Source organism: Equus asinus, unplaced genomic scaffold, assembly GCF_041296235.1.
Source record: "Equus asinus isolate D_3611 breed Donkey unplaced genomic scaffold, EquAss-T2T_v2 contig_176, whole genome shotgun sequence".
Lineage (NCBI taxonomy): Eukaryota > Metazoa > Chordata > Mammalia > Perissodactyla > Equidae > Equus > Equus asinus.
In genome coordinates this window covers 305,160-319,783 of record NW_027224823.1, presented here as the reverse complement: position 1 = coordinate 319,783, position 14,624 = coordinate 305,160, and the positions used below count along the sequence as shown (strand labels likewise).

The 14,624-nt window shown below is 39.3% G+C and overlaps 1 protein-coding gene and 1 long non-coding RNA gene across 4 annotated transcripts in view; one reads left to right on the top strand and one right to left on the bottom strand.

The window, feature by feature from the left end:
- Positions 1-14,624, top strand: part of LOC139043140 (uncharacterized) — a 51,080-nt gene that overhangs the window by 2,083 nt on the left and 34,373 nt on the right. The window contains exon 2 of one of the 3 annotated variants that reach the window (XR_011500221.1): positions 671-748. The exons of the other annotated variants lie outside the window; for them this stretch is intronic. This is a non-coding gene — a long non-coding RNA (uncharacterized lncRNA). The remainder of the gene's footprint in view (positions 1-670; positions 749-14,624) is intronic. 3 annotated transcript variants of the gene reach the window in all.
- The window catches only part of LOC139043137 (centromere-associated protein E-like), a 79,788-nt gene continuing 70,830 nt past the window's right edge, over positions 5,667-14,624 (bottom strand). Inside the window, exons 38-42 of the mRNA XM_070503444.1 lie at positions 12,732-12,844; positions 11,027-11,124; positions 9,228-9,411; positions 7,253-7,539; positions 5,667-6,208 (exon numbers count right to left, since the gene is read on the bottom strand). Coding sequence (XP_070359545.1) covers positions 6,114-6,208; positions 7,253-7,539; positions 9,228-9,411; positions 11,027-11,124; positions 12,732-12,844 — 777 coding nt within the window. The 3' untranslated portion in view covers positions 5,667-6,113. The remainder of the gene's footprint in view (positions 6,209-7,252; positions 7,540-9,227; positions 9,412-11,026; positions 11,125-12,731; positions 12,845-14,624) is intronic.

Genomic DNA, 14,624 nt, shown 5'->3' with positions numbered 1-14,624 from the left:
TTTCCTTTAATATGCATCTCTCCCTAAACTAAGGATTAATTATGGACCTGCTGTGCTCACTGTGTGACCACCCACCTTGTGACCACTGACCTACTGACCTCTGACCTGCTGGGCCAGCAAAGCATCTCACGATAATTGTAAAAGGGATATTCCTGCCATATATGATGGATGCTCTTTGTTCCAAGACTGTGTATAACCACTCGGTACACCCCACTTCTTTGGTGCCCTTCCTTCCTTGGGGGAGGAAGGCCCCAGGCTAGTCCTCAGACCTGACTCATAATAAATTCACCCCAATTTTGATTTGTAGATTGATGTGGATTATTTGTGTCAAGGGGCTGAAAACAAAACTCTCAAATTGCCAGCTTCCTTTGCTGCTAGGGTTGGCCAATGAAATGTGGGCTGGAGTTTCTGAGGAGGCCTTTCTTCTTGGATAGAAAGGCCTTTGGCTTTTGCTCCTTCCTTTTTTGGGGGGGGGCAGTCCTGGAACGTGGATATGATGCCTTGGGACCTAGCAGCCATTTTGTGACTTGGTCTGAGGTCAGAGGCACACACTAAGGACAATAGGGAAGAAAAGGAACCTAGTTCCTTGAAGACAGGCTTAAGACAAAATCCCTAAAGTAACTCCTCTGGACTTCTTATGTGAGAAAAATAAACTTTAGTCACTTTTCAGGTTTTTTGTTCCTGGAGCTAAGTGTATCCGTAACAGTCACAGTGGTTAAGAACAGACTGTGGAGTCAGAAAGATGCAGGTAAGTCCCACATCTTTCCCTCACCAGCTAAGTGAGTAAGTTACCCAGCTGACCAAACCTGTTTCACATCTGTAAAATGAAGGTAGGCATAGCACCTACCTCAGGGATGTTGTGAGGAGGAAGGACTTGGCATGTACAATAGTTGTTACATTTGTACTTAAAAATGTGAATGATTATTAGAAATTCAATTATAATGGATGGTAAAAATTACCCTTAAAGATTTTTTAAAACCCTGCCCTAGTTTCTGCTTGTGTTCACATAAGGTCTTTGGTAAAACTGTCTCTCATTGCCCCACTGTAGCTTCTAACACTGGGTCTAATGACTGTAATCACACGCAGCTGTGCTCCTTGTGTTCCTAACAACATCTTTCCTTTCTTTTTTTTTTATGCTTTTTTTTTGGTGAGGAAGACTGGCCCTGAGTTAACATGTTACCAATCTTCCTTTTTTTTTTTTCCTCCCCAAAGCTCCAGTACATAGGTGTATATCCTAGTTGTAGGTCATTTTAGCTCTTCTATGTGAGACACTGCTACAGCATGGCTTGATGAGCGGTGGTAGGTCCACACTCAGGATCTGAACCAGTGAACCCCACGCCACCAAAGCAGAACATGCGAACTTAACCACTTGGCCATGGGGCCAGCGCCAATACCTTTCCTTTGACTTTTGAGGATTTTGGAATAGACTTTTTATGAATATGAGAGTTCCCTAATCAAGGCCAACTCAGGTACCTCTTTCTCGATGCAGCTGTCTTCAGCCTCCCTTTATTCACAGATCTTCAACAATTATGCTTACTCTACGACCGCCTAAGTCACATGGTATTGCAGATATTTGCTTACCCCTCTGTATAGTCAGTGGACTAAATTTGTTTAAGGTTAGGGACCATATCTTTTTCACCCTTACATTGTGATCAGCTCATATTAAAAGTATGAGTTATTTGTTTTCCAGCTACATGAGTCCCACAAAGTCAGTGCCTTTCGGTGCCTAGACCAGTGATCAGCACACAGTAGAAGGTAGTTAAATATTTGAGTATGAATGGCAGGCTCTCAATAAGTTTCCTGAACATGATTCTGCTAGGCTCTCAAGAAAATGTTTCCTATGAACAATACTGTATTTTGTCTTCTCTGGTCCTGACTTGACTTTTCAGATTTTAGCGTCGTCTGACCATCTTACTGCTTTTTAACATTCTCGCAAGTTTCCATTGCTAACTTTCATCATTGTTCCTTCACAATCTTTCATCATGACACTGAAACTCAGGTCATAAGAGTTAAGCAACATTCTGAGGGAGACATCAGCAAGATGGAGGAATACAAAGTCCCAGCTCTTCTTCCCTGACAGAGACACTGTCTTAACAGCAATACATGGACCAAAGTATCTTTGTGAGAACTTCAGAAGCCAGGTAAGAAGTTGCAGTCCCCTGGGTAAGGGCAAAGCTAACAACTTCCACCCTGAAACTAGGCAGAAGAGCCCTTTCATTTTCCCTGCGACCACCTCTCCCCCAAGCCAGCACAGCTCACCCCTGCTTACAGCTCCTCCATCGTGAGGAGCAGGGGAAAGAAAAGAGAGGAAAATTCATTCACAGTTCCGTCTTTTTGGAGAGCTGCCTGAAGGACTGGTTTCTGTCTCACTTGACCCGAACTGCTGATGGAACTGGCATGGTCTGGCACCAGACAGAGACTAGCGTGGCTCAGCACCATCAGGAGTAGGTGCCCAACTCGAAGCTTCATCCTCGGGAGGGAGGGAGGGAGGAGAACAGAGCGTGTGTCTTATGTGCCAGCGTTTTGGAGGGCTGCCATTGGGACTGGTTTCTATCTCACCTGATTTGGGGTGCTGATGGGAGCTGACGTAATTTGGATGCCTGGGGGCCAATGAGAACAAAGGAGAGTGGGGTGGCTTCCTGCTGCAGCACCAAAGAAGCTGCAGTACTACAGACAGATATTAGAGGGAGCAAGAGATTATGAGCTCCTGAAAAAGAAACTGGCAAACCTCTCTAATTGGCAAATCACACACACAAGCCTAGAGAGTCACATCTGCCCAAAAGCTTTCAGAGGGCCCACAATCTATAACTGGGCTGACTGATGAAGGTCTTCCCCTGTATGAAGCAGCCCATAAAGACTGGAAGAGGTGGCTATTTTTCAAATGCATAAAAGTCAGCAAAAAAATCAAAAGGCACACAAAGAAACAGAGAAACACGATGCAATCAAAGAAACAAACTAAATCTCCAGAAACCAACTCCAAAGAAATGGTGACCTATGAATACCTGACAAACACTTGAAAATAATAGTTTTAAGGAAGCTCAATGATCTACAAGAGAACACCAATAGACAGCTAAATGAAATCAGGAAAATGATGCACAAACAAAATGAGAATATTAAAGAGATGGAAACTATAAAAAAGGACCAAACAGAAATTCTGGAGCTGAAGAATACAAATAACTAAAATGAAAAATTCACAGAGGGGTTCAATAGCAGACTTGATCAAGCAGAAGAATCAATAAGTTGAAACCAGGTCATATGAAATTACTCAGTTAGAGAAGAAAAAAGAAAAAAGAATAAAGAAAAGTGAAGAGAGCCTAAGGTACTTATGGGACATCAGCAAGTGGACCAATATATGCATCATGGAACTTCCAGAAGGAAAGAGAAAGGGACAAAAGATTTATTTGAGGAAATAATGGCCAAAAACTTCCCAAATCTGAGGAATGAAAGATATCCAAATTCAAGAGTTAAGCAACATTCTACTAGACTGGATATCTGAAGACTGATCTTATATATATATATAATTTCTATTGAGTTCATAAGAGTTGACATCATTGTGAAATTTCAGTTGTACATTGTTTCTTGTCTGTCACCACGTAAGTGTTCTCCTTCACCCCCTATGCCCACCCCTCACCCCCCTTCCCCTGGTAACCACTGAACTGTTTTCTTTGTCCATGTGTTTGTTTATATTCCACATGTGAGTGAAATCATCTGGTGTTTGTCTTTTTCAGTCTTACTTCCCTAAGCATAATTCCCTCCAGGTCCTTCCATGTTGTTGCAAATGGGATGGATCCGTCTTCTTTTAATGGCTGAGTAGTATTCCATTGTATATATACCACATCATCTTTATCCAATCATTGGTCAATGGGCACTTGGGTTGCTTCCAGGTCTTGGCTATTGTGGATAGTGCTGCTATCAACACAGGGGTGCATATGTTCTTTGGATTATTGATTGCAAGTTGTTTAGGTAGATACCCAGTAATGGAATAACTGGATATGGTATTTCTATTTTTAGTTTTCTGAGGAACCTCCATCTTGTTTTCCATAGTGGCTATACCAGTTTGCAGTCCCACCAGCAGTGTATGAGGGTTCCCTTTTCTCCACACCCTCTCCAACTTTTGTTATTTTTAGTCTTAGTGATTATAGCCATTTAAACAGGTGTAAGGTGGTATCTTAGTGTAGTTTTGATTTGCATTTCCCTGATGATTAGTGATGTTGAACATCTTTTCATGTGTTTCTTGGCCATCTGTATATCTTCTTTGGAAAAATGTTCATATCCCCTGCTCATTTTTTGATTGTGCTGTCTTTTTGTTGTTCAGTTGTGTGAATTCCTTATATATTATGGAGATTAACTCCTTGTCAGATATATGATTTGCAAATATTTTCTCCCACTTGGTGGGCTGTCTTTTTGTTTTGATCCTAGTTTCTTTTGCCTTGCAGAAGCTCTTTAGTCTGATGAAGTCCCACTTTTTTTCTTCTGTTTCCCTTGTCTGAGAAGACCTGGTATTCAAAAAGATCCTTTTAAGTTTGATGTCAGTGAGTCTACTACCTATATTTTCTTCTAGGAGTTTTATGGTTTCAGGACTTATCTTCAAGTCATTGATCCATTTTATTTTTGTGTATGGCATGAGATAATGGTCTACTTTCATTCTTTTGCATGTGGCTGTCCAGTTTTCCCAACACCATTTGTTGAAAATACTTTCCTTTCTCCATTGTATGTTCCCAGCTCCTTTGTCAAAGATTAGCTGTCCATAGATGTGTGGTTTTCCTTCTGGGCTTTCAGTTCTGTTCCACTGATCTGTGTGTCTGTTTTTGTACCAGTACCATGTCATTTTGATCACTATGGCTTTGTAGTACACTTTGAAGTCAGGGATGGTGGTACCTCCAGCTTTGTTCTTTTTTCTCAGGATTGCTTTAGCAATTTGGGGTCTTTGGTTGCCCCATATGAATTTTAGGATTCTCTGTTCTGTTTCCATGAAGAATGTCATTGGGATTCTGATTGGGATTGCATTACATCTGTAGATTGCTTTGGGTAGTATGGACATTTTAACCGTGTTTATTCTTCCAATCCATGTGCGTGGAATCTCTTTCCATCTCTTTATGTCATCATCTATTTTTAAGACTGATTATATTTTTAATGGCCTTAAAGTCGTTTTATTACCCAGGTGAACATACCTACTACTTTGCAATACTCTTATTCAGTGGAGGAGTGAACATCGTAGAGAATCAACCTGCAGCTCTGTAATCATGTCTGGTTTGGGTGCAGAGGAGAAACCAAACTCCCAAGGGACAGGCCTGAGGGACAGCGTTATAGGAAGGCACAGTTTCACTTCACCCTAGTGAACCTGTGACAGTGTGTTAAGGTAAGGGAAATAACCAATTCATAGACTTTAACAGTGATGGCTATGATATAATTAATAATCTCTCCCTTTGAATAAGTCTTCTTACCAAAGAGCCAAGAATGCCTTGAAATCACTAACTCTGTTCTAAACCTTATGCAACTTGCTGTTTTATATGGTTTTTCAAAGTCATATGATATAAAAGTACTATCAGATACTCTCTAAAACCACAGTTCTTAACCTCTTATAGAGTAACAGACCTCTCAGAGAGTATGTTATAAGAAAGTAGGGACCCTAGTATCCTAGAAAACTGAATCCACACACAAAAGATAAAATTTCAGAGGTTTTACAGATTGTGTGAAGCCCATCCATAGATGCTTTATGTGTTGCGGGGAGCCCAGGTTTAGGAATTTTGTTAATTAAATGATGCTTTAATTTATGTATTATCTAAGTCACATGTGGATAACGAGATTAATGAAAATGTATACATTTTATGTATACACGGAAAGACTGGAAATTTCCTTCAATAACTTTATTCTTCACAAAATATATAAATAAATAAAACAATTCAACTTCTAAAGTATTATCACATTCAGGAAGAAGGCAGTCTATCACCATTCTAAATGACTGGAATGCCTCAATTTCTAATGGCAAAGTGCAAACTGAATTGAAATTAAGTTGGACTGTGACATCATTGCCAGGGATAGAAAAATAAAGTAACAAATACAGTCATTTCTAAATAAGGAACACTAGGCCCCTAGAAAAGTGACAGCAGAGTTTACTGAGTCTTGCACTCGGGCACAGCTTGTCCTGAGGAGGCGTGCCAAGGGCCTGGCTGAGGATCCACACTCTCTGCTCCAGCAGTTTGTTCTTCTGAGAAAAAAATAGAAAGCAAAAGTCATCTTATTAAAAAACACGTTTGGTTGCAACACAACATACAGCTTATATACAGTTTACCTTACAGCTGAGGTAATGTTTTCAAATTGATAACCCATTATGTTCTCCTGCTGTTCTTTAACATCTTTCAACGGCTTCCTCTAGCATGCTCCCAGGATGAAGTAAAAATTCCTCTCCACAACCCACAAAGTCCTGCGCATCTGGCTCTTCTCTCTCTGGCTTCACCGACTTCACCCAGAGGAACCTGTGTGCACTGCGCTCTGGCCACACGTGGTTTTCCAACCCTTCCCCTGGTTACGGTCTCTCCCAGCTGGGCCGACCCTGTTCCCTCTGCCTGAATCGCCTTCCCCTCCCCTCTTTGTTAAGCTAACTCACCTTAACCTGTTAGATCTCAGTCCCCTTCTTCAAGGAAGACTTCCTTATGTTCCTAAAACAACCTATTAAAAACTCATAGGCTTTTGAACTCTAGAACTGTACCTTTTTTGACTACTTGATCACCGTCTATACCCACTAGACTGTGAACTCCAGGAAGGCAGGGGCCATATCTGGTTTGGTTATCAATGTACCATCAGGGTGCAATATGTGACACATAGGTGGAGACCAAAAATTTCTGTTCATTGAATGAATATGTAAATGATATAAGTCTATGATCTGGCTTGTGTAAAATGAATATAATGCTACTGGAAATACTGGCCCATTGAATTGATAAGAAGGTCTTTTGCAGTAAAAGTAGTTATGTTTGTAGGATGGTGTCTCTCTGTGTCCTCGAGAGCTGCTTGTCTATCTGAGGGAAAAGTTGAAGGTTCAGGAGGCAGAATAAGACTTCCCTCGGGGTAAAAAGTGATTTCACTTCAGTGCTGTGCTTTGGAGAAACTTCTCACAGAGACAGCAAATGACATCTCTGCAGTGCAGCTTCTCCATGACATCTTCTCTTGTCTAAACTTGCCCTTTGGGGCCACAGGGGACAAATGAGTTCCAACCGTTATCCCCGATCCCCAAGTAACCAGTATATTTACCCACCTGGGCGGAGGCCTAGACTTGAGTTATCAAAATAGCGAACTGGGTGAGGTGCTGGGAAAGACTTTGATCGGCCATCAAAAAACCAAGATTTCGGTGAGTCCTTTGGCACAGGATCTTGTAAATTCCGTTCCTTGCATTGAGAAGGCGTATGCTGTCTCTCTTGAGAAGCTGGTCCGGTCGCTTTAGGAGACTTTGGAGAATTCTCACAAGTCACTTCTTTGTGAGCTTCTCTTTTAAGAGTTCTCTCCTTCCACATTTTGACCTCATTGGAAAGATGATGATTATTGCTTAAATGTGGGGAAAAATAAAAGAGACTGTAAGACTGCTCAATTCCAGAAATATATTCATATTTACATAAAATTTTTTTTCTTAATTGTGGTAAAATATATGTGACATATAATTTACCATTTTATCATATTTACATTTTAATTTCAACCTAATGCTTCCTAAGTTTGGATTATTTCCACAGTTCAGAAAATGAAATGAGGTCAATATAAATTGAAAAATTGTACTAAATCTCCGTGATCACAGAATCTTGAAAAGTATGATATTAGGTTTCAAATGAATCAGTGATGTCGTCCAGCATGGTTTATCTACTGATACTCTGTGGCAATAATTTGATAAGTTAGTCTTCTGGATGGATGAATCTTTAATGTACCTTTGTTATTTTAAAAGATATATTACACTGTGCTTTTCTGGATTACTTATAGTGTTGCTTCCCACAGGAAATGCTGCCTGCATTTATTCACTCCTTCAGAGAAGCCTGGGAAGCAATCCTAGGCCCTGCTCTCCTTTCTTTGATCAGTCAGCCAAGTGTGTTGATACAACCTCACACTTTTGGGTTCCCCCCCATTCTGCTCTAGCAGCTAGAGACGCCGTATGAGCTCATTAGGCCCCAGCTTAAAATCCTCCAGTGGTGGTAATCCTCCCGTTACATTTAGGAGACCACCCCAGCTGCCTCAGAATGACCTGCAATGTGTAATCTGGACCAGTGGCCTCTGGCATCGCATCTTGCACTTACTCTGCCTCATTCTGTATGCTCTGGCCACACTGCATGTCTTTCTGTTCCACTTTCCTCTTTGACTCAAAGCCTGTGCACATGCTGTTCCCTCAGCCTAGAAGGCTTAGCCATCTCTACTGTCATCAAGCCTAACTGCTACTCATTTTCAGATCTACTCTTACATATTAGTTTCTTGATCACCGCCCCTCCCCACATCTAGATAAGGTCTGATCCCTCTGTTGGACCCTTTCATAATGTCCTGTTTGCTTTTTTTGTTGTTTAATAGCCTCACACAGAACAGTAGCTATTTGCATATTTATTTAATGCCTATTTTTCTTCTATTGCATCATTAGTAAAGATTAGCACAAGATTCTAATCTTTGGTAGAAGCCAATTAATTAAATTTTTTACAACTGTTTATAAAGGTTAATGGGCTACAATAATGGACCTGAGGGATTCTCCTTTGAGTAAAGCCTCACTGACTTGGGCATATTTGTGGCATATTTAAGCTCCCCTCAAAGATCTTGGTTTACTTTTTGGTTCTTGGCTTAGTTAAAAACAGGCTTAGCTAAAATCAGTTGATGGGCCAGCCCTGTGGCCTAGTGGTTAAGTTCCGGGCACTCCACTTTGGCAGCCTGGGTTTGGTTCTCGAGTGTGGACCCACATCACTCTGTTAGTGGCCATGCTGTGCTGGCAGCCCACATACTAAAAATAGAGGAAGATTGGCATGTTAGCTCAGGGCGAATCTTCCTCAGGAAAAAAAAAAGGTCAGTTGATGGATAGCAAACCTCTGGAATGGTGCTACCATATTCTCATTCCTTTTCAAAAAGACACATTACATGAGCTCTAAAATTTACTTCCCCTATATGTGTGAGGGGTTGCCCACTGCAAAAAATATATATGCATGTGTAGGCATCATCCTCTCCCACACATACCACCATAAGCATAATTCCTGTATCAGGTAAGCAGATCTTACCTTAACATTTCATTCCTTTGCTTTGTTAACTGTTCATTTTGCTGCTTTAACTTAGAAATTTCCTTTTCTAGCCGTATATATTCACTTTTCAAAATAAGAGCTTTTGTGCTTTGTACAATGCCGCTGCCACCCCCACAGGTTAAGGGTTTCCTTGAAGGCTGAGAATCAGTATGTTCTGATATCACTGTGGGAGGCAAACACACAGACAGGTGATAATTTTAATTATCTCCAAAGTTCACAATAAAGGAAACATTAGTAAGTTCAATAAATCACTATAAAAAACAAAACATCTCAGCACCATCTCCCTGAACGTCACCCTTGACTTCCTCCTCTTCCCTCACCTCCTATGCCAATTCCATCATGGATTCTAAGTATCTGCGGAACCCCTGCTTCTCTCCACCCACTATCTCCACCACCACCCCCTGCTAGGATCACTCACGGTGACGGCAGCAGTCGGAGCTGCCCTTCACTGTCTACTCTCGACGCCAGTGGGGTCCCCTGGAGGGCTGCTTCCACCACACAGCGTGTGTGGGGTCCACCCCAAGGCAGTCAATGTGCTCCCAATACTCAACACGTATTTGTTAACTAAATAAACCTTAGACTGCTATTAAAGAATATACTATCCAGTATTTTACACCATATGTGTACAAGTAATGTAAAGAACTGTTTTGTAAATTTTAGGTAAAATTGCATAAAAGTGTGAGGTGCTTAGAAAGTGGAATGATCCACTGGGTCACTGACTGTTTACAAGGGAGGGGCAAGATGAGTGTGGGGAAGACACTCAATGTCCATTTCCTTTTGAATTATTCTGAATTCAGGTACAACACGTACCTGAAAGTCACAAATTAGAAGGAATCATCCTGACCCTTCTCTAACAACAAAAGTTCTATTTTTACCCCTTGAAGTTTTCCAGGTAGGAGCTGCAATTATCCTGCAATGGACACTAGGGCAGTTCAAACTAAACAAGCACCAGACAATGCGTGGACAATAATACACACAAACATCATCTTGCATTTGCCTGACATTTAGAATTTTCAGTGTGCTTTCACACACAACTTTTAGCCTGATCCTTACAAGTCTATATCCAATCTAGAAGGTCAGGCGTTCTCCTCATGATTTCACAGGCTGTTAAGTGAGGGCAGTCAGCTTAGAGAACTGTTCGTGACGTTATTTCGATGCTGGACCCACTACACAAAGCTGCCCCAAGTACTGTTCAGCATTCTCTCTTTTCAAATGAAACATAAGAGACAGAAATATGGGAAAAGATACAGTTTGAGGAATGTATATGCAGAAATTTGATGATTAGATTTGAAAACTGTATCTAAGATAAGTTTCAAAGAGTTTGCCAGTAAGCATCAAGTCTGTATTTTCAGTACCAACAACAAGTAGGATAATATTTACTGTATACTGACTATGTTTTTACAGTGCACATGGTTAAAATCTATTAAGATATGCTTGTGTTTTATTGGGAAGGGTATGTCTACCTTGACAGGTAAGTCATTCTTGTATACTACTGAAGGTATCTTCACTAATATGTAAAGATCTGATAGTGCACAGGTTACATTCATAGTTTTTAAGAATCTATAATGGATAAATAGTTGAGATTACAGGAAACTTAAGGAGGTATCACAGGATAAATATGATCTCAATGAATTCATTTTAAAAATAGTTCTTTATAAATTAGTGATTAACAGGTTTATTCTTGACTGTCATATATATAGTAGCAGTCTTCAAAATGTGTAAGTATACTGAGAAGTAAGATGGAAAAAGATCTGGAAATATCAGCATTTTCTACTTACTTGAAGTATCTTGGGCCTGCTGATTTCGTCTAAGATTTTCTCTCAATAGCCTTATAACTTCTTTTTGATGTTCTACAGTGGCTTTTGTACAAGTAATTCTATTAAGAATAACAACAGAAATATGTAAAAGGCCAGCAACTAATTTTTAATGGAAGAATAAACAGAACTGCTGTCAAGAATTTTCTGATAAGATACATCACATTGATATGATATGCATAAGCAGCAGTAGGTAAGCCCTCACGATACCCCCTGGTATCATGCACTTTATAGCCATAAATAACACCATCAAATTGGAAGTGTTCTGTTTGGCTGCAGGGGCAATTTTTTTTTAACATTGAGAAACCAATTCTTTTAAAATTTCTGAAAGCCCAATAGGTATCATTAACTGGATATTGAGCAAAATTACATTCAGGGGCACCATAAAACAAATAATTGGGTTGTTATCATGAGGTCCTAGAAACCTCTTGAAGGTACAACAATTACCAAAGCGTAAAACCAAAAGCACCTTCCTGTATATACTGTAAGGAAAGCACACTCGACTGCAGCTCTGATCTGAGGTGACACAGTCAGAGGTCACAGTCTGCTCATTGCACCCAGGAGAAAAAGACATTCTGTTAATTATTTGCTTGAGTGTTAATTGGCAATGCTAAATTATGAGACTTTCTGCCTTTCTTAGAGACTGAAAGTATCTGCTGATTCTATTCTATATAAAATTGCTTTGCATTTATTTAAAAAATTTTTTTTCTTTTGAGGAAGATTAGCTAGCCCTGAGCTAACATCTGCCACCAATCCTCTTTTTGCTGAGGAGGACTGGCCCTGAGCTAACATCGGTGCCCATCTTCCTCTACTTTATATGTGGGATGCCTACCACAGCATGGCTTGACAGGTGATGTGTAGGTCCACACCTAGGATGGTGAACCCTGGGCCACCGAAGCGGAATGTGCAAACTTAACCACCGTGCCACTGGGCTGGCCACTAAAATTGCCTTTTTAATGATGCTCCACTAAAACCAACAGTCCTATCAATAGAAGGCTGGTTAGAATGCATGAAGATTCAGAGTGCGACTTTTTGGGCAAAATTAGATATCATCATTAAACATTTATTAAACATTTACAGGAAGAATAAAAAGTGTGAGGAGTCAGAGGTGACATATTAATAAGTGGCAACATTATATTTCTAATTCAGTTTCCTTGACTCTCTGTTTAATGTTCTTTTCATTATGCTATACCACAAAGAACTTTAGGCATGCTATTGTATATGGTACTATACATAAATAAATCAATAAAAAGGGAATATGCTCTTGGGCACTAAGTACTACAATTTAAAAGGAAATAAAACCTTACACAAAAATACAATAGGAAGAACAAATGAAATTAAGAGAACCAACAGAAACCTTAGACAAACTGCTAAAAACACACACACGTTCTTAATATTCACTTTCAAACAAAAAAGGCCATTTTTAAGCTGTTCCTATATGATTGAACAAGAAGTATCCAAAGACATAGTATGTCAGTAATTGATCAGAATTGTGCTTGTTTTCAAAACCTTTGCATACATAATGAGAATTTAATAACTTTAAAATCTGTAGATGTTTGTATTTATTTTATAAAAAGCAATAACAATATCTTAATATATTTTAAATTTATACAGTTTAGAAAGGAAGTTTAAGCTACTAAAGTCATATTCAATTAAGACAAAGACATACTCCTTTTCAAACTCCTTGGCATTTCTCATCTTCTCTAGGTCTATTTTCACCAGCTTTGTTTTGAGCTCTTCAATTTCTTCTTTATAGGGCTTAGCTCCTAAAGCAACTTTGTCCTAAAGGTTTTAGAGAAAAGAGAAATAAAGTAATTTTAGAGCAGTTTCAAAGACTTGTTAACTACCTAATATAGTAGGAACATTTTAAAACAGCAAACTCCAAACATATGAAAAGGAGGAAAGGCACAAATTTTAACCCTAAAATGAGTAACAAATAGATATTTGATGTGAAGTACATGTGAAGCTATTGGAAGCTAATGTGTAATTAGAAAACCTATGACTTCTATTTCTTAAAACAAATATTTTTCCCAATTAAAAAACAATATACTTAAACAAAATGAAACAGAAAGGTTGAAACGAATGAAATGGGTAGATAAAGGTAAATCAGGAAAATAAGACAAGAGATGAACAGTAATATAAATATCAAAGTAGAACTGAATTCAAGGCACAAAATATTATATAACATTATTGGGGATATTCTGTACTCAAGGTTGGTTCAATCTAGCCATACATCTACTTCGACTCAGAAAAAAAATCAGTCATATATACATACAAACATATACAAAAATCTTTTTTAATAAATAGGTTTAACTTTTTAGAGCAATTTTAGGTTTATAGACAAATTGAGCAGAGTACATAGAGTCCCGGTAATACCCGTGTCCTCCCCTAGTTTCTCCTATTATTAACATCTTAGTGTGGTATGATTGTTACAAATGATGAGCCAATATCGATACATTATTAACTGACGTTCACAGTTTACATTAGAGTCTATTGTTTGCATTGTATAGTCCATGGGTTTTGACAAATGTATGACACGTGTTCATCATCACTGTATCATGCAGAATAGTTTCACTGCCCTAAAAATCTCCTGTGCTCCACTTATCCATCCCTCCACCCTCCCCCAGAACCCTTAGTAATCATTGATCTTTTCCTGTTCGCCTAGTTTTGCCTCTTCCAGAATGTCATACAGTATGCAGTGTTTTTAGATGGGCTTTTTAAAATTAGCAATGTGCATTTAAGGTTCCTCCATGTCTTTTGTGGCTTGATGGCTCATTTCTTATTATTGCTGAATAAATCATTCATTTCTTTTATTGCTGTTACCACAGCCATACTATGGATTACTATTATATATTGAATACAAAAATAAACCCATCTAAATAGGGACCCAGAGAGCTCTTCATTCCTCTAGGCGTTACCCCCAGTGCCTATAAAAACATTTGCACACACACGTAGTTAGCAAAGACTAAAAAGATGCAAGCTTCCATAGCTGAGATGCTCAGCTTAAGGAGGTTGCTGACTAGGTCAGATAAGCCCATTCTGGGAGGAGCCCAGTATTTGCTCAGTCATGGCACCAGTAAAATACCCTGGCTTTCTGGACCAGATGCTGATATCAGGGACTCCTTGAGCATATGACTGGCTGGAGTGGTGTCAGTTTTGTAAGAAACTGCCAAACTCTCTTCTAAAGTGGCTACTGTACCACTTGCATTCCCACCAGCAGTGAGCAAGAGCTCCTGGCCCCACTCCTTGCCAGCATTTAGTGTAGTCAGTGTTCCGGATTTTGGCCATTATATTTTGAGATACAGTGGATGTACAGTGGTATCTCATTGTTTTTTAATTTGCAATTTTCTAATGACATATGATGTGGAGCATCTTTTCATATGCTTATTTGCCATGTGTGTATCTTCTCTGGTGAAGTGTCTGTTCAGATCCATTGCCTATTTTTAAATCAGGCTGTTTGCTTTCTAATTATTGAGTTTTAAGAGTTCTTTGTATATTTTGGATAACAGTTCTTGAAAGATATGTGTTTTGCAAAGATTTTCTTCCAGTCTGTGGCTTGTCT